The sequence below is a fragment of the Aethalodelphis obliquidens genome, unplaced genomic scaffold (genome assembly GCF_003676395.1).
Source record: "Aethalodelphis obliquidens isolate GAN/ISIS:26980383/991018 unplaced genomic scaffold, ASM367639v1 scaffold8, whole genome shotgun sequence".
Classification (NCBI taxonomy): Eukaryota; Metazoa; Chordata; class Mammalia; order Artiodactyla; family Delphinidae; genus Aethalodelphis; species Aethalodelphis obliquidens.
In genome coordinates, this window is record NW_020837952.1 from 44,924,929 (window position 1) to 44,945,236 (window position 20,308).

Genomic DNA, 20,308 nt, shown 5'->3' on the forward strand with positions numbered 1-20,308 from the left:
CTTATTCAAAGTGTGGGTCATGGACCCGCAGCATCAGCATCACCAGGGAGCCTGTTAAAAATGCAGAATCTGGAAGCCCACCGCAGACCCCCAGAGTCGGAACCTGCACTGGACCAAATCCCTAGATGATTCGTCTCCCCATAGCAGTTTCAGAAGCACAAGAGGGGCTGTGGAGGTGCTGAGTCTCGAATGTTTTGAGAGAGAAAACCACCTGGCTTGGTAACTAAACTGATAGAAAAAGGCAGTTAATTTACCTGAGAGTCTTTTTTATTTTTTTTTAATATTTATTTATTTGGCCGCACCGGGTCTTAGTTGTGGCATGCAGGATCTTTGGTGTCGCGTGTGGACTCTTAGTTGCGGCATGTGAGATCCAGCTCCCTGACCAGGGATGGAACCCCAGCCCTCTTCCTTGGGAGCCCGGAACCTTAGCCACTGGACCACCAGGGAAGTCCCTACCTGTGAGATTCGTAAATACAAGCATCTCATCTTAGCCACCTTTATAAACCCCACCCTTGTTAAATTCATAATGAGACTCGATGAATTCTGGTCCCTATTCAGTGGGGTACACTGGAAATTGTTGTGAATGAATTATTGTTATAGAGGCAGCTCATGGATTTGGGGAACATGCAGATGATTCTTAGAGGCGTGAGCAAAGCTGGGCATGACAGAGCCTGTCAGAGACAAACATGAGTGAGAGAGATGCATAAACAGTTATTTTAAGGCAAAAGTGGGGAATAGCTCAAGGCCCTGAGACTTACCCACAGTGGTTCATTTTCAGTCTAAGTCATGTGCTGCTTGGCCTTCACCACACCTGGTCCCCCGTCTCTCCAGATTTAGAACAGCTGGAATTCTTTGGCTCAACTGCCTTGAAGTCTATTGAGTGTTCATCTTCTTATACTTTCTGTCCCACCAGGACTGATTGATTGATCAATGTATTTATATTGCCCAAACTCTATAATGCATGTAGAACTCATCAAAATAATAATTATTACCATTTTACAGTAGGAGAGTGAGGGGCCTCCCTCCTCTGTTCATTTCCCAGATGCTTCCTCAGCCCCGACCCCAATTCCAAACATGTTCTAACATGATGCAGCCCACAGACCTAGCAATAAGGCAAATCCCGGCGGGTAGCATGTGAGGAAAGACCTGAGTGTCATTCTCCCAGGTTATGTCACAGTAAAATCATGATCATAATGATAAGAACCATGAAAAGAGAGAGAAAGCACATATGATGTTTACCACATTCCCTGCCCCTGCAGGAACTCCTTCATTCCTGCCAGCAAACCTTGAGATAGGCTTTGCTATTATTTCTATTACATAGATGAGGAAATTGAGGCATATTCCACTCCCCATTCCATAGGGCAACATCCAAATGAGACTCTGTGGCCATGACAATCAGACCGATCGATTCAGCAGGGAAAAATGCAGGAAAATCTCTGAAAAGCCCATCAGCCCACTTCTGCCTCCACAAGGGTGAGCAGCTGAGAAGGAAAATGCAGCCCCAACCTGCAGAGGCCAGGTGCTGACTCTAAGCGACCTGGTTCCACCCTTCATGGGCGGTGGGACCCCACAGGGCCTCAGTTCCCATCTGCAAAGTGGGGATAGTGATAGTACTGACTGCATAGCGTCGTAAGGATTGTAAGAACTAATATACACTAGGTCGTGCATGCAGTGGGTGCCCATACACGGTTGTTATTTATTTATTCCTTCACTGGCTGTCAAATAATGGGGATTCTATGATTTTAAGCAGGAGAAGTTGTGGCTCTGCCTCTTCACCAGGCAGGCAGGCATTTGCCTACTTGTATTTGTCGCAGCTCTCCTGAAAATGTAGCAGCATTAATACCCTATCGTGTTTCTGTAGTTCTGACTGTCTGATACAGTTGGCTGTTAACGATGGATGTTCTGCGGATTTGCTGGAAGTGGAACTAAGCCCTTTAACTTCTCATTTTGGTCTGATTTGTTACACAGAACACTAGGGCTATAGACACCATGGAAATGAAGAATTCACATTCAGGGCACTTTTACAGTTTCCGTGTCCAGCAAGGTTCTCTTTTCTTCATTTGATTAGAATTCACCCTTGGCCTTTTTTTCCCCAAACAGGATTTTAAGCAACCTCAGCTTCCCTTACAAAATGAGCCTTTGTTTCCAAAGATGCTGGGGAAGAATAGCCAATTTGATAGCTCACACACAGACACCAAAGAAACCCTTCGTAATTCTTTTCTATCAATTCATTTTGCATTTAATATGGTTTCAGCAGTGAGAGGAAGTACCAGGGAGACAGGAAAGGAATGAAAGATCTGTGTTTTTGTTTAGTTGGGAGAGACAAGAAACACAAATATATGGAGACAACTGGAAAATACTTTTAAAATAATTAGGAAATAAATAGTGTATCATGAGGTGGCCCAGAATGCCTCCAGGATAAAGGACGGGAACAGAATGGAATAATCAGCTCTGAGAGTCTTAAGAGAAATGTCAAAAAGACAGACCAAGATTGCCAAAGACTAATAATGGTAATAGTTATTGCTGTAAATTATAGAGCTCTATCCTACACGCCAGGAACTGTGCTATGCATTTTACATAGGATTAGCACCCTAAGAGGTCATTTATCTTGTAATCCTTATTTCACAGATGAGGACACCAAGATCGACAGAGATTAAGGAGTTGTTCCCAATTACACAACTTGTAAGGCGTAGTGTCAGGATTTGAACCTAGATCTGTCTGACACAATCACATGTAGAGGAAAAACAGAAGGTCTGTTGGGGAGAAGATCACCACTCTTCTCAGTGGCAGGAAGGTCAGAAGGTGAACAGAGAAACCAACGCTAGAACAGGAGCCACTGGGGTCACTAAGAAGAGGGAGAGGCAGGAGGTGCCTGTCAACAATGGCTTTGACCCTTAACCTGGAGAGTGTGGACCTAACCTAGTAGGTAACAGGGACTCTCTTGGGTAGAATAACAGGATGAAACACAGTGGTGGCATAAGTAAACCTGCAGCTGTGGGAAAAGAGACTGGAAGGCAGAGAAACTTGTCTTAAAGGGAACCAGGAAGATGTCCGTGGACATTGGATGACAATGGCCAAGTCCAAAAGATAGAGTGTCAAAGGAATAGGCTCCTTGCTCTCGGTATTCTGATACCTGTGTGTAGCCCCAGCTCACCCAAAGCCAAGAGCTCAGTATGAGATTTCCATTGCTGCACTCAAATCTCTGAAAATAAAATGCTTTGACAGAGGGTTTTGTCTCCTGGTTGACACTGGCAGGAAAGATCCTTTCATGACGTGGCAAAGAAACGAAAGTGTTTCTGATGTGCCATGTCCGGGACACTTGTGCTATCACCGTATCTTCAAACCACATCACATTGACCACATTATCTTCTGCCTGTCTGTTAGGTGATACATCTTTTCTCCTTTGGTTAGATTCCCCCCCCCATTAGTAAATCGTAAATACTTGTTTATGATCATCTGAGTGAAAATACGGTGATCATGTATTTTTAAACAATAAATTGGAATTTGTACCCAGCACAAAAATTTAGTGATGAAAGAAGACATTGCCGTTTCCTGGCAGCCCTGCATCACTCCTCCCCTGATTGCTGCTGCAGTGCAGGCTACTCCTGCTTCTGTCTCCTCCCAGCCTGCCTAGACTAAAGCGGGGCACTTGGCCTGCGCAGTGACCACTCTCAGGCCAAACTACTTGTTGTGAGGTATTGTCCTCTTTGCTTGGAAAGAGCCACTTGTGGAAAAAATGTGGAAAATCCTAGATCTGGACAAAGATAAAACTCCTGGGATCCCGCAGTGTGTCTATACTACAAAAACGTTTCTTTGTTATTTACTTATCAAACAGAAAATATTTTTAAAAAGATCACCTTCAGGGCTTCCCTGGTGGCACAGTGGTTGAGAGTTTGCCTGCCGATACAGGGGACACGGGTTTGTGCCCCGGTCCGGGAGGATCCCACATGCCGCGGAGCGGCTGGGCCCGTGAGCCATGGCCACTGAGCCTGCACGTCCAGAGCCTGTGCTCCGCGGCGGGAGAGGCCACAATGGTGAGAGGTCCGCGTACCACCAAAAAAAAAAAAAAAAAAAGATCACCTTGAATAACTGCCTCTTCCTGCCCTGGAGTAGTAGCAGCTGGCTCACATACCCATCACTAAGTCCCTGTTCTGGGCATCCATGGGGATTCAGCAGCGGAACTTCTATGCCCGTTGGTCATAGGATATGCCTTTAGCTACTTGGACATAGTATATTCTTTAAAAAAAGTTTCTTTAACAGACTTTACCACCAGACTGCTCTATAATCCTGGATATCCAAAGCCTAGGATAAAAACCTCAAAACCAGAGCTATGAAACCTTTGCATAAGTGTAGGCGAAAATCTGCTCCAGGCATACAAACTTCCAGAAATGACTGTGACTGTGAAGGGAGTTGATTCTGTTTCACAGAACAGCATAGTGGTTCTGAACAGTGATTTGCTTTGTAATAAAAGGAAACGCTGCAAAGCCAGAGGACTTTGGTCTCATCGTCATTCAGAAAGTATGTCTCATGAGGGCAGGATGGTGTCAGAGATGCTGCACTGTCCTTGCACTCTGGGGAAAGTGGGGTCTCATTTACAGAGCACCTTAGGCTCTAAGGGACGTGCTTGGTACTCACTGTGTCTCATTTCGTCCTCACAGCAACCCTATGCATATGAGATAGGTGTTGTGTCCATTTTTCCAGAGAAGGGAAACAGGCTCAATGTATTAAATGCCCCGCCTGCTGCCGGAGGGGATAACTAAGTGGAAGGACGTCTGCACGCCCATTTTACCTGCGCTCTGTCCGTCACTAAACTCTGCCCCTCCTGGAAGTCCACATATCTTCAAACCACATTTAGATCCTCACCTCACACCATACACCAAAAGGCAGCGTGTCTTGAGTTGATGCTTTTCTTCTCGTCAGTCCAGAGAAGATGGCTGCCTGGAGATGAACAGAGCCTGGGGCTGTGGAAAATATCTTTTCTCAGGATAAATGAGACTAACACTTCCATTACTCTTTACATTTCCAGAAAATGAAGTGCTGGCCCCAGCACCAGCTCCACCCCGGGAAGGTGAGTAAAAACATGGCCTTATATGTTTGGGCCGCAAATACGGAACATCCATCCCAGCACGAGTTGGCCTCCATTGAGGCTGTGAACTTTAACCCAACTCCCATGGAGAAGTTGGATGACCACAGTTCTTATAGGTTTGTAATAATAACCATACCTTGTGTTTATATAACTTTCTTATGTTAATCTGACTTGGATGGCACGTCATATACTTATAAGACCTTTGAAGTTATGCCAAAGTTGTTGTTACGCCCATGCTTTAGCATTGTGGAGGCTGAGTCTCCAAGGGGCTGAAGGATTCACGGTGATTTTTCATACATAACTAAAGGCAAACAAAGCCCACATCTTTCTTGTGAGAGTGAGGTGATCCTACCTCAGTCCTGGAAGATGAGCGGCCCTTTCCTTACTTGAACTATGTCACCATCAAGTACCTCCTAGGGGAGTTTCCAGGAAGGTTTGGTGGCCTCCAAGGCTGAACATCAGCGACAACTTCTCCAGTCCTTGTACCCTGTTGTCCAGCAGGGGGCAACAGAAAAGCAAGCAATAAAGAGTTCCAGTGAACTCCTTGGCAGGTAGAGGTAGTGCCCAGCAACACGACAGGTAAAGCCTGCTTTTATATCCACCAACACCTAAGGAAGAGAACAGGATTAGAAGAATGGCAAGCCCAGGACTTCCCTGGTGGTGCAGTGGTTAAGAATCTGCCTGCCAATGCAGGGGACACCGGTTTGAGCCCTGGTCCAGGAAGATCCCACATGCCGCAGAGCAACTAAGCCCGTGCGCCACAACTACTGAGCCCGCATGCCACAACTACTGAGCCCGCGTGCCACAAATACTGAAGCCCATGTGCTCTAGGGTCCATGTGCCACAACTACTGAGCCCGTGTGATGCACCTGCTGAAGCCTGCATGCCTAGAGCCTGTGCTCCACAACAAGAGAAGCCACCGCAATGAGAAGCCCACGCACTGCAACAAAGAGCAGCCCCTGCTCGCCGCAACTAGTGAAAGCCTGCATGCAGCAATGAAGACCCAATGCAGCCAGAAATTTAAAAAAAGAATGGCAAGCCCAAGTGGAATCTCCAGAACCATTTGTCTGCTCAGCCCCCCGGGTGGGGGCAACCAAAATTACATGCATTTTCCACGAAGGCACCAAAGTGCTCTCTCTCGTCACTCTTCCTCCTAAACAAGATGAGAAACTGGCATCCATTCAAGTATTATTCACAGGGTATTTACCATGTGTACACCTCTACTCTAACCCTTCAGAAGGATACAGAGCTACCTATCAGATACTTATTGATAGCTAGATGCAAACGTACTCTACCAGATGTAGTCGAGGAATTCTAAGTAGGAAATATTTCCCTGTATTCAGTTTGCTTACAACCCAGTAGGAAATGAAATACAGCACAGAGAACAATTAAGTAAGATACAAACACAATATTGAAACATCAGACACCGCCGTAAGAACCTCACAAGGCGGTATGTGACTTAATGCAGGTTAGTTGAATTGACAATGTGGTGTGAAGCCAAGGGCTAGGAGGTCACCATAGACCAGTCCAGCCTGGGTGAAAACAGGAATTGAATAAGGCTTCAGTTGCTGGTATTTTTGCATGGAAATTTATAAGAGGATATGACGCTCTTCTGCTTTAGAGATTATTTTCGGGAGGGCAGTTTGAGAAATCTAACTGCTCAGAGGAATCCCCTCCGTCCAGCTAAGAATACTAGATTCACACACTCAAAATCCTTCCATAGTAAAGAAGAGTACTGCTGTGTGTTAAAATAAATGAAACAGGCTCAGTGCCAGGTTCATTCAAACAGGGACAAGTTCCAGTTTGGTTTTCTTTCAAACCCATGTAAGATGTGTGACATTCTTCTTAGGAACTTCTTTGGTGTGTTTTCTCCTTGCCCATACAGATTTATTTTTTGCCAGCACTGAGGTCACTGAGACCCTGCAGGCCATTACTGACATAACCTTTCCCTTCTGCTCTTCAGAGCAGCAGCTGTCATTGGGCCACTATAAAGTTTCCCTTGTTACGCCACGTTTCATATTCATTATACAATACTGACCTCCTGTCCCTAAAACAAGTCTTCTTCCAAAGTCTGCTAAAATTATCCATATTAATTCATTAAGATTCAGATGTCAGGGTTTCCCTGGTGGCGCAGTGGTTAAGAATCTGCCTGCCAATGCAGGGCACACGGGTTCGAGCCCCGGTCCGGGAAGATCCCACATGCCGCGGAGCAACTAAGCCCGTGCGCCACAACTGCTGAGCCTGCACTCTAGAGCTAGTGAGCCACAACTACTGAGGCCCGTGCACCTAGAGCCCACGCACCGCAACAAGAGAAGCCACCGCAATGAGAAGCCTGCGCACCCAAAGAAAAGTAGCCCCCACTCACCGCAACTAGAGAAAAGCCCGTGTGCAGCAATGAAGACCCAACGCAGCCAAAAATAAAAAAATAAATAAATGAAAAAAAAAGAATGAGTTAAAAAAAAAAGAAGTTGTCCCTTGTTGGGATCTAAAATGAAGTGATCTATATTTTATACTATTTCCATACCAGCATGTTATAATAGGTTCCCAGCATAGCTAAGCTATTTTAACAAAATCTGTTACGTGTTTCCATGTATACTTTTCCCCAAAATGATCAGATTTGTTAACTACTTTTATTAAGTTTAACGTGACTCTACATTATAATTCCCCAATTTGTAATTCACGTGTAGCATAATAAAGGAGGATATAGCATCATTTGTGCTCTGTTCTGTTATTAATTTCCTCTCTCCCCACCTCCACCCTGTTGCTCATCACACAATAAAATGCTTTCTTTAAGATACTTTTAAAAATGTGTTTGTACTTTCCACACAGAACCAAATAAAGAGAAGCAGGCCGGAACTTCACCAGCAAAAGGTGAGTTGGAGGGAGGGAAAGTGAGGCTGAATTCACCAAAGTTAGAAGCAGAAAGAGCTCAGTAATGATTGCCATGGAGGCCCCATAGAATTCCTCTGCATTATCTTTCATCAGTGTGTATTAGGGTTCTTCCTTTGCATCTTATCTGCATAACCCAATCAGCATAATGACGAATGGTGCTTTGATCAGTTTTCATTACATTTTTAAAAGAAAAACAACAATGATAAAAATAGCACAAGCAGTTGTTGAGATGCCAGCAAATTTATTTGTAGTTTCCAAGTTCCCATGTGCATGTGAAGGAAAAGAGGTGTCTGGTCTTCTTGGGATTACACCAATTTGGAAAATTATCTTAATTACCCAGATTTTTTTTAATTTAATGTTTTCATGTTACTGTGTAAACAGTTCCAGGTTTCACTAGTAATTTTGAAAACTAGCATCTCATTTTGTAACATTTGTGTTCATGGAGATTTATATAATGATTTATATAGAGGGACAATATAATCTTAAGCAAACGTCACGTTATTCCTTATTGAATTGGAAACATTTGTCCTGTTATTCTATTTTGACTTTATATGGAGGTAGTCCAGTTTTAGAAAATGAATAACCTTTATCATACACTTTTTCATGGATCCATGAAATACTAATTCCTTTGTCTCCCCATGGAGGAAGTCATTGTCACTACTGACCATTTGTCTTAAGTAAAGGAGCATTAGTCTTCTATAGAAGAAAGTTTTCACAGAGGTAGACCTGACAATTTTGCTTTGTATGTTTGTATCATCATTTAAAAAATTTATTTTTTATTTGTGCACTGAGTAACATAGTTTAGATTCTGGAATAACCCATTATTTCTTGACTACAATAAGACCTTTCTCTTTTTTTCTGGACACCACTCAAAAGCATGTTAAGTATCTCTTTGTTCTTACTATGTCATATTTCATTAATTCCTATGATATTTTTGTCTTCTATATATTAGTAAAATACTTTTTTTTTTCAGTACATTGGACCACTTTTCCTCAGCTAACTTGAATTTACAACTCTTATAAATGAACACATAGTGTTAGTGTACTTACTTTGTCCTTGACCTTCAGTGGCTCCGTGAATAGTAACATGAATGCTAATCCTGGCCACATGGGCCACAGTCTGAAGGTTATTTGCATGTGGAATGCAAACAGTGCAAACTCCTAGAACTCCTTCCACGAGATGGGTTCAAGGAGGTTTGGACATCCTGGCTGAACTTATTACAACATTCTCCTTTACAAGGCTGATGGCATACACCTCTGTTTCCAAATTTGGAAAGGTGCTTGGACCAGGCTGTAAGGCCTAACCAACAGAGCAGATGATGTAATCCCAGAAGGCAAACTGTCAAAAGTTTAAACAAAGCCTGCGCCTGACCCTTAATCTGAAAATCATATTATATTTGTATGCTTAAATGCGAAAATGGCTTTCTGTAAGTTAAAATCAACCAACCAACCAATCTACCAATCAACAAAAACCCTTTTCCTTACACAGAACACGATATGATGAAAGAGCAAGGTCAGATGACCAAGAAAGTCATCCTGAAATTGGTAGCATTTTTTTCCTGACATTTGCAGAAGTGAAACAAGGTCATGGCCACATGCAGTCATGTGCCCAGGTACATAAACTGCCACGTATGTATTTGCTCTACATGCCTAGAAAGCAAATCAATTTAGGATAGAAAGTGACATCCCTAAATAAAGAAGGTAGGTGGTGGAAGTTATTTCTAAATATACAATCCCCTTCAACCATTACTTACTTTCATCAAGGACAGGGAAGTTTCAAAGAAAATACCCGAGTGAAAAGTAGACACACTCGTCATTGCTATTATGAATAGCCCTGGTTGAGAAAGAATCCTTGCATCAGCATAAACAAGATTGACAGGTGCAACAGAGCTGCCCTCCAGCTTACACTAGAATCCCTGTCCTCCACCCTCCCCCAACCCTCAGTCTATCTAATTGTGTGTTTTTTTGAAAGAAAATTAATGTATTAAAAAAAAAAGAAGAAGAAGAAGAAAGAAAGAAAAATGAAATTTACAGAACCATTCAAGTCAAGTGTCACTCTTTTGTGCATCTTTCCCCTGAGCATCCTAACGCACTTTCACTTCCCTTTCTTCCTCCTGCTTTTTCTTGGACTGATTGCTTCTGTCATAAAATCACCCTTTCCTTCACTTAATCCCATATTAATGTTTCACTCCTTTTCCTAACATGTTGTAAGCTTTGTGAGGGTCAGGCACTGTGTCTTAACACTCTTTGGGCTCCTTATCTCATTTCTTCCAGCAGCTGGCAGAGAGCTGCATATGGTGATCTCCTAATAAATACCTGTAGAATGAATGATCAATTGAATTTCCATACTGGCTTAGCTGCTCATCGTACAGACAGTGGTAATCTAGATAGATTTTCATTTCCATTTGCTGGGCAGGAGGGTGAACATCCCATGCATACTCTTAGTCAATAAGGTTTGGAATGGGATGCCAGTGCTGTATATTGTAAGATCAGCTCACTTAATGCTATTGAAAATGGTCACGGCTGGATAGAACATTTTCAGCACTTTAGTTAGTGCCCTATCGAATTAGTTGACATATATTCAATTAATAGCTCCAAGACTCTCACTTTTAAGAACATCATTCATAGCCATGCAGCCTCAGTATCTTTCCCAGATTGACTGAATCATTCTGTGACAGGCTGGAAATGTTCTGAAAATTTTTTTGTAGCCGCAGAATGTTGTTTGGTTCTGATATCAATCTTACACGTAGTGTTTGTGGTTAGATTTGCCAACTTTTGACATTTACTGAGAGTTTCTGGTAAACAGCTGATTTCTCAGGAAGGGGTTTATTATTTGCTTGTTTGCCTCTGGACTTGTCCATCCAGGTATCCTGTTCTCTAATACTGCCCACTTTGTCTTGGAGTTGAAATGACAGAGATGACAATAAAGAAATGGGTTTAACCAAACAGCAACATGAGAATTTAGATATGCAAATCCCTTTCAGAGTGATCATACTGAGAGATAATGTCCTTGAAAAAATAATACTGCTGTGGCTTAGAATTCTTCCAGAATAATCACAGGTGGCAATTCAATGGAAAGCTAAGTATAGAGAATTTTCTATACCCTCAATGGAGCCAAAGATCTGCCTTCTATTCTAATGTTCATTTATTCATCTCAAGTATTCACTGAGTGTTGGCTAAATGCCAGGGGCAGGTCTGGGTGCTGGGTCCTGCCCTCCTAGAGCCAACTTTAGGGGACTTTAGAGTGGAGAACAACTATCAGCAGAGGACAGTGCATTTCAGCTTTGGAAGCAGACAGTTGTCATGGAGGGCCATGGGTGGAGAATAATGTGGGTGCTCAAGTGGGATCATACCTTTTTTCTTGATCAACCAACACCATATGTGTGAACACAGGATAATGAGACTGAGTCTCTTCTATGCCTTAACAATTAGCCCTGTGGGATGTTTCAAAACTGGTCCTACTAGTGGTTCCCTGTGAACTAGCGGCATTAGAATCAGAGAATACTTTGAAGATCAGCGCTCATTTTAATGCCTAAATTCTAATACATAAATTTTGATTTTTATTTTATTTTTTACTTATTTTTAAAGATGACTTTTTTTTAATTAATTAATTTTTTTATTTTTGGTCGCGTTGTGTCTTTGTTGCTGCGTGTGGGCTTTCTCTAGTTGCGGCAAGCGGGGGCTTCTCTTGTTGGGGAGCACCGGCTCTAGGCGCGCAGGCTCAGTAGTTGTGGCTTGGCGGGCTCTAGAGCGCAGGCTCTGTAGTTGTGGTGCGTGGGCTTAGTTGCTCCATGGCATGTGGATCTTCCGGGACCAGGGCTCGAACCCGTGTCCCCTGCACTGGCAGGCGGATTCTTCACCACTGTGCCACGCAGGGAAGTCCCAATTTTTGATTTTTAATTTTGTAATTTATCAGTTTATAGTCGGTATATTTTTGGGTAAGCCCAATTGGGATAGTTACTGCCTCTTTTTATTTTCCTTCCAGAAAAATTACTGCCCTTGGTAATTGTTGCAATGGAAGTAAAAACTTACTTTCTTTTCCCAGGCATCATCACTAACATTGCCACAAACTATCATGAATGAACCCTGTGTGTATTAACGATCTCATAATTTGAGATGAAGATTCTTTTGGCATGAATGTGGTTGTCAGATGAGGAAGTGAATCAGCAGAAGTTCCAGCGAACTTCTCCTACATGCTATGATTTTTTTTAATTAAAAGAATGGTTAAGGTTTTTCTTCATTTAGGTCCCTTTACACCTGCAGTATCTTTATCTTGGTGCTCCTTAATAGCACGCTAAAATATTTTTGTGCCATTTTACCTTTAGGTATCAGACAATCAACCATCTACTAAAATGTCTCTGCTTTACCTGTGTATTCCAACTACATGATTTCTTTGTAATGAACTTTGTTACAAATTAATATCACTGTACTTCACGATTTTAAAACACAACGATTATAAAATACAACATTGATTTAATAGATTTGGGGGAGAAAAAAACTCATTAAATAAACGTATTTATGGTAAGATGAATCCTGATTTCAGAAGCACCAAAGCATGGAGACATGTGTCTTCTCATTCAGAAAATATGATAAATTAATCAAATGCCTCACAACATGTTGAATTAATGTTAGCTGTTTTTGTTATTGCCTTCTATATGTGGTTGTTTTTGTTGCTGTTATTATTTTGGTAACATATGCCAATACTTACTACAACTGATTACTCTGCTTGAGGAATTCATAAATTTGTCTACATCAAACAAGGTATTGTATCAGTATTTAACTGAGGTGTGTTCACAGTACATTTTAATTTTATATGCTTTTATTCTAAAATCTCAACAATTGTCCCAAGTACGTATACTTTAAAAATTGATTTAAAAAGGCGATTTAAGTCAGCCATAGGTAGAAGTTATTTTATGCCCAAGAGAACTTGGAGATTTATAGGAATGTATACGTTCCACTGTCTCTGGCGTTCTCTCCCTCACATTCCAGATTTCCTTCTGTGGACCCCCCAAAAATTCCAGGCTTGTAATATGAGACCAAGTTCTTTCCCTACTTTCCAGGTGTTCTTCATTGGGAACTTCTGTGTTGAAAGAATCATTTTTATGGTTTTATAAATGCTATTTTCCCATGACTTAAAGACACATTTTGGTAAATTTCCCTTCTACATAGCTAGGGAAGATAAGTCTGTCGCTTTCGGTCCGTGGTGTCATGTAGGCCGTATTCTAAAGAGCCAAAAATAGATGTTTAAGTTTTCATCATCACTGTAGTCACTTTTAAATAGAAAACAAGAAAATATGACATATATTTTATTTTTTGTTTGAAAATGTTCTTTGTATGATGCCATGCCTTTCATATATGTGATGTTGGATCAGGCATAACCCAGAAGGTTTGGATATTCAGTTTCCCTCCTAGCAGTAGAACCTGTTTTTCTATGGTAAATAAGAACAATTAAACCTCTCATTCTTAACCAACGCAACCAAATTCAACCAGACAACTTTTCAGGTATTTGGGGTCAGAATCCCAACATCTTAGTTATATTTCCCAATCTAAGGGGATGCCAGGACCAAAACTACTTTTATTTATGTATTTATTTAAATATCAACATTTTGTTTTATTTCTATTTATTTTTAAAATTTGTATTTATTTATTTATTTGGGGCGTACTATGCGGCTTGCAGGATCTCAGTTCCCGGACCAGGGATTGAACCCAGGCCACTGCAGTGAAAGCCCAGAATCCTAACCACTAGGCCACCAGGAAACTTCCCAAAACTACATTTAAAAGAACAGAAACAATAAATGTTGCCCCTCGTCAACTGTATTTTTCTAGCACTTCAGTAAATTTGAAAATGCATGTACAATGACTCAAATATTGCCCACTGAGAAGTAATTACTGTTTGGAAATAATGTTGGATCATCTAGAGTATCTTTTATGATACTTTGAAGCACTGCTTTCATATGTGTTGTCTTAATAGTCTAAAATAGTTGTGTGTGTCCCCCACATAGTCTTAACATTTAGTGGACTTTGAAACTACTCACCCATCAAATGTTTGCTTAAAAAATGGCTTCTCTTTTCACTTTAGTTTTATGAACGTGTGTGAACACTCTTTTCCCAGTCATTTTGCATTCTAAACAATTAACTCAAGGGTTTATTAGGCACTGTGCACAAAGCAAACAACCACCAAACCTGTATAAAATGAAGTGCTCATCTGACTAAAAATGGTTCTAGTTTCTAGTTTCTATATAACAAAGGAAGCTCCTTTCTAGGATGTGGTTGAGTTTTAAAACTTCATTTTCAAGAATTTTTACAGGACTTTAGATCAAGATTCTTTACATAGTTTAGTAAATAAAGGCCTTCAAATAGGTGTCAAGAATAAAATACTACATACTGAGTTAAATGTACGGCAAATAAAATAGAAAAATTGCAAGGTATTTTATTTTTGGTTATGTAAAATTTTAATTGTTTAGCAGTCTTCTGAAATACAGAATTCCCCTAAGAGCTCAGAAATACCTATACTTCCCCAAATGCAAGATTTTGTGGAAAGCTAATGGACATTCCAGGAGAAAAGGATTCAAATGTGAACTAAGTTTGGGAAATGTTAATAGTGTATCATTTCTTATCTCCATCCCCAGTGCCAACACACATGAGCACACTGATGGCTTTGAGATATCCTTCGGTAAAAGCCCACAAACAATACAATAAAACACAAGCATTTAACTTTATTTAGCCTAGCGTTTTGCAAGCTTCTTTGACCACAGAAAGCTTCCTCTGAAGAATCCCGAATCCCACAGTATCCAGTGAATCGCCTCTTGGGTTCTGAAGATATGACATTAAGGTTCTCTATATATTACATTAGTTATTTTGTTAAAAAGTAACAAAACATATCTCTGGTTGACAGTTTAAGAAATTTCAGACTAGTAAATAACATATGTTGTAAATATACTAATAGGTTATGCCTGTGCCCTTTTACCTCTTGTCAGAAATTTTTAAAACACTTTTTAATTAACAGTCATGTGCATTTGTTTTCTGTATCCTATTTTATATAGTCATTTAAGTTCACATTTTGAAACCCGTAATTATTCTAATATTTTAAATACAAAGATTATTATTATTTACACTAACACTAGTCTTCATGCTTTGAGAGGGAAGAGGCAGAGGTTCAGATAACACCAAATACCTATTTAAGCATCTACAATGTAAGACACTTTGAAATTTAGACATTTTAGAAAAGGGAATATTCAGTGTCTTTGCACAAACACTACAAGGCATCTTTTGAATTTTACAAATGGGTAAATATTTTACACATATATAAAATATTTGTAAATATTTTACAAATTGGTAAATGTTTTTCAAATTATATTGGCCAACACCAATATAATCTTGGGAAAAAACAGATAAAGTCCCTGTAATAATTATTGGTGAACTTAGTAAGTATGACAAATTGATTTATACTAGTTAATGTTGACTTTTGTTACCTAAATATAGAAGGGGAATTAATTATAAGGTTTTCTGGGGGTATTGAGTTTTCAAATTATATAAAAACATATGCTTTCATGTCTGTGTCCAAATGAATGTGGTATATGAATTATGCTGTCAGTGACTTTGGCTACAAAATAAGAACTCGAAAACCACCTCCATTGCTGATGTCATCAGGGTTAGATTTTTAGCATTAATTTTTTTCCTAGCTTACAATTATATAAAACGTTTGCATAGAGTACCATTTTTAAAGCTACTTTCATTGGGATTACCCAACTCTCTCATCCTTTTATTTGTTTATTTTTCTCTTTTGCCTTAAATCCTGAAGTCTAGTCTTTCAGGTGGAAAGTCTTCTAAGGCTTAGTCATCAGTTAAGTGTTTTGTGTAGTTTCTCTTCTTCTTTTGCAGATTTCTCTTTTCTCAGGATACTCGGGATGAAGGTCTTTTCTCCTTAATTTTTTATTCCTCTTTCTTATTTCAGATGAAGAGGAAGCCTCCCCGCCTGGTGCCCTGCCTCCAGGTTAGGATGATTCCAACCCCTTTCCCCACTTTGTAATTTATTACTAATTGACAGTAAAGATAATGAACCGACAGGGCACCTTGATGAGACAACGCTCAGAGCAGGGGACTCAGGTCTTGCCGAAGAGGGAAAATGTTGGCTTTAATGGCAATTTCTTTTTTTTAACGTGAGAAACTTTTTAAAAAGAGGCTTTCTTTGTGTCTTTATTCCTGTCCTGCCCCTAGGTTCTTTGTGAAATAAATAAAAGTAGTAAATCTTGGGTATAAATTTTAGGGGCAAAAATGTCTTTCATTTCTGGCTATATACTCTTTTCCCCTGTTCTTTAGATATTTGGATTTTTTAAAATTTTATTATTATTTTTTAAATAAAACACATACTTTTTATACACGTTTTCAAAATTAAAGCCCTACTGATTTTCCATCCAAGCCAACTTCTAGCTTTTTTTCTCCCCATCATGAAAAGAGACAGGATTTGGGGGATCCGAGAAGGTTGAAGTCAGCACTCCATTTTCTCCTCCTACCCCTTGTATCATCCAAATCACGCTTTCCTTTCAGGTTCGGGTAGTCGGGCCCTGGAAAGAAAAGATTCAGGTGAGCACACGCCAGAAGCAAGGCGTCCCGACCCCATCCTAGTATAGTAATCACTAATGACCTCATTTCTTGAAGCTGTATTTGATTCTAATCTTGGTTTTATTCAGTTTGTAGCTTTTATAGCAATCTCTTATTACATTCCTCTGACTAGAAAACTAATGCATTGAGAAACAATTAGTTTTGCATGACACACACACACACACACACACACACACACACACACACACACACAAATTCAGGAATCTAGTCACGTATACCACAGGTTCATTTGTTTCATTATCACTATCATTTTTAACATTTGGCAAATACACAGAGATGAAGAGACTTTTAAAATCGCCATTCCTGGGATGTATCAACGTTAGATAATAATTCATATTTTTATGGAAATTTACATACAGTTGAAAGAACACCTCCAAATTCTGCATGGAGCCACAATTCTGGATGGTTATTTATTTATTCGTTCCTTTGTTCATTCAACAAATTTGTTTGAGGGCCTACTATTATCCTGCTATGGGAGTCTTACGGGCCAGGCATTTTTGCAGACGCAGATATAGAAATGAACAAAACAAAAAAAAATCCTTATCCTCTTGTTCCAAACATTAATGGCCACTATTTGCTATTACTATGAATATTACAATTACACACAACATAAAATTTTCACATCAATTTGGGTAATTTTTTAAATTGTGTAATCATGTGACTACATTGCCTAACTTCATTGTGAAAATGATGGCCTATGAATAGGAATACTAAGCATGATTGATACACGGGAACTAGAATAACTAAATCTGCATTTCCTCCTTTTCAAGGAATATTAACAGGTTGAGAGTTGGCAACCCACGCATTTTTCTTCCAGTTATTAAGTGGCTAAAACGGAACTTCTCTTCATTCAGTTCTCAGAGACAGGGGAACTTTCTACCGTTCTCTCTCCTACCCTCTTCATTGGAGTTGACTGCTGATTAATACCTTCTAAGCACCTGGAGTGAAAACTAGAAAATGCAAAATAAACTTCATTTTCAGCTTGTCTGTCTTCATGGGAAAGCCTCAAAGAGTTTATTTTTCTTTCTGTTTTTCTAGCTTTTTTCTTCCCTTTCAAGACGCTCCTAGAATTCTTGAAATCTGTGCCTGCAGGTCATGCTCTGTTACTTGTCAAACTATGGCCACATCTATACAACCCAAATAGAATTATCTAGTCATACAACAGTGAGACATCTAGAAATTCAAGGCCAGGCTTGTTTGTCTGACCTTTCCCACTTGAACTGCAAACTGATCCATCCCTTTAGTCTTTTCCAACTCAGATGTTGTATAGACATGACGTTATAGCCAGTCACCTGGAAAAACAATGAGAATACTGCTTTCATAGCTGCCCACCATTATTTATCAGGGGACAGGCAGATTTGGGAAACAAAGGAAACTTGTCTGCTAGGAAAGAGTAACAACCTTCCTGAAAAGTTTTGCTATTTCTAGGAATTAGAAAATGTTCCTTGATCCCATCGTGGAAGAGATATCCCTGTAAGAATGGGAATCTGTCACTCTCTACTGATGGCTGTCGGGTAGGTGGATAGAAAGAAAGATGTTATATTTATCCAGGTTAATTAGACAAAGAGAAGCTTCAGCATTGACAAGAACAACAAACCCAGGTAAGTCTGCCCAAGAAGAACCTGGCCCTGGAATGATCCTTTTCCTCCTTTCTGCTCATTAGAATGGTCTGTTGGCGAATCGCCATCAGGGGAGGACCAGGATAAGCAGACTGCCAACAATCAGCTGTCCACCCTGTTCGTGGAAAAGCCTCAAGGTGGAACAGTGAAAGTTGGTGAGTGCCAAGCATTAAATCCTGTTCTTTTTTTTTTTAAATAAACATGAAATTCACATAATATAAAATTAACCGTTTCAAAGTGAATAATCAGTAGCTATTAGTACACTCAATGTAGTGCAACCAAGTTCCCAAATATGTTCATCACCCCAAAAAGAAACCTTGTATCCCATTGAGAGTTATCCCTCATTCTCCCTCTAACCCCTGGCAACCACTAATCTGCTCTGTCTCTAAGAATTTCCCTATTCTGGATATTTAATATAAATGGAATCACACAATAATATATGACCTTTTATGTCTGGCTTCTTTCACTTAGCATAATGTTTTCACGGTCTATCCAAGTTGTGGCATGAATCAGTACTTCATTCCTTTTCATGGCTGAAAAATATTCTATTGTATTATGTACTAAACCCTGCTTTTTATAACCTGAAAAAGTGAGTGACAGCTTTCATTTCAGTAACCCGTACACGTAGTAGTTGAGTGGCGGGACCCTGGAGACAGGGTAGGTTCAAATCAGTTTTCTCATCTGTAAAATGGGAATAATACTACTTGTGAAGTACTTTGAACAGTACCTGGTATATCTTAAAGCTCAGAACCAGTGTTTGCTGCCATTTCAACACACCTCGTTCCATAAGATGATTATAAATCTGCAGACATGCTGGATCATTACATTTAGTATCTCAGAGAAAGCTGGTCAGACAGATGGCTCAACTTTGGATATATTCATTCAAAACATATCGATTACACACTTCCTGTTTTAGACACTGTGCTGAACACTGAGTAAAATATGTGATCACTCAGAATTTACAGTATTAATGGGAGGAACAAACAAGAAGAAATTTTAAAAAACAGAACATCACAAAAGCCATCACAAGTGCCATGAAGGAAATAAACAAGGTGGTAAGCCAGAGAATGACCAGGGGGTCCAGGAATTTTAACTAAATGAATTTTTGTAAGGAAAATATTGTAATCAGAACTAGTCTTTGACACCAAATATGCAAATGAACACACAGCTGACTACAGTCTGAAAATTACGTCTTTCAGGTGTAGAATGTAGAAGCACACTGCATGTGAATGAAACTTTTTGCTCCCCTCATGTTTCTGCAAAACACCAAAATGCTAGGAGGGCGACTGGGCTAGAATTTTGGTGTCCTTTGAGTCTAATGAGTCAATACAAACAGGAGTGCTGAAAAAATAAACTCAAAAAGATGGCGGAGTAGAAGGACCTGCTCTCACTCCCTCTTGCAAGAACACCAGAATCACAACTAGCTATTGGACAGTCATCGAAAGGAAGACACTGGAACTCACCAAAAAAGATACCCCACATGCAAAGACAAAGGAGAAGCCACAATGAGACAGTAGAAGGGGTAAAATCACAGTAAAATCAAATCCCATAACTGCTGGGTGGATGATTCACAGATTGGAGAACACGTATACCACAGAAATCCACCCAATGGAGTGAAGGTTCTGAGCCCCACGTCAGGCTTCCCAACCTGGGGGTCTGGCAACGGGAGGAAGAATTCCTAGAGAATCAGACTTTGAAGCCTAGTGGGAATTGATTGCAGGACTTTGACAGGACTGGGGGAAACAGAGACTCTGATCTTGGAGGGCACACACAAAGTAGTGTGCACATCGGGACCCAGGGGAAGGAGCAGTGACCCCAGGGGAGACAGAAACAGACCTACCAGCTAGTGTTGGAGGGTCTCCTGCAGAGGTGGGGAGGTGGCTGTGGCTCACCGTGGGGACAAGGACACTGACAGCAGAAGTTCTTGGAAGTACTACTTGGCATGTGCCCTCCCGGAATCTGTCATTAGCCCCATCAAAGAGCCCCTGTAGACTCCAGTGTTGGGTTGCCTCAGGCCAAGCAACCAACAGGGAGGGAACCAAGCCCCACCCATCAACAGTCAAGTGGATTAAAGTTTTACTGAGCTCTGC

General features: G+C 40.5%; 1 protein-coding gene across 1 annotated transcript in view; it reads left to right on the plus strand.

The window, feature by feature from the left end:
• The window catches only part of MYBPC1 (myosin binding protein C1), a 111,829-nt gene that overhangs the window by 24,801 nt on the left and 66,720 nt on the right, over positions 1-20,308 (plus strand). The window contains exons 2-7 of the mRNA XM_027106010.1: positions 4,371-4,518; positions 5,027-5,068; positions 7,916-7,957; positions 15,932-15,970; positions 16,525-16,560; positions 18,263-18,373. Of these exons, the coding sequence (XP_026961811.1) occupies positions 4,371-4,518; positions 5,027-5,068; positions 7,916-7,957; positions 15,932-15,970; positions 16,525-16,560; positions 18,263-18,373 (418 nt within the window). The remainder of the gene's footprint in view (positions 1-4,370; positions 4,519-5,026; positions 5,069-7,915; positions 7,958-15,931; positions 15,971-16,524; positions 16,561-18,262; positions 18,374-20,308) is intronic.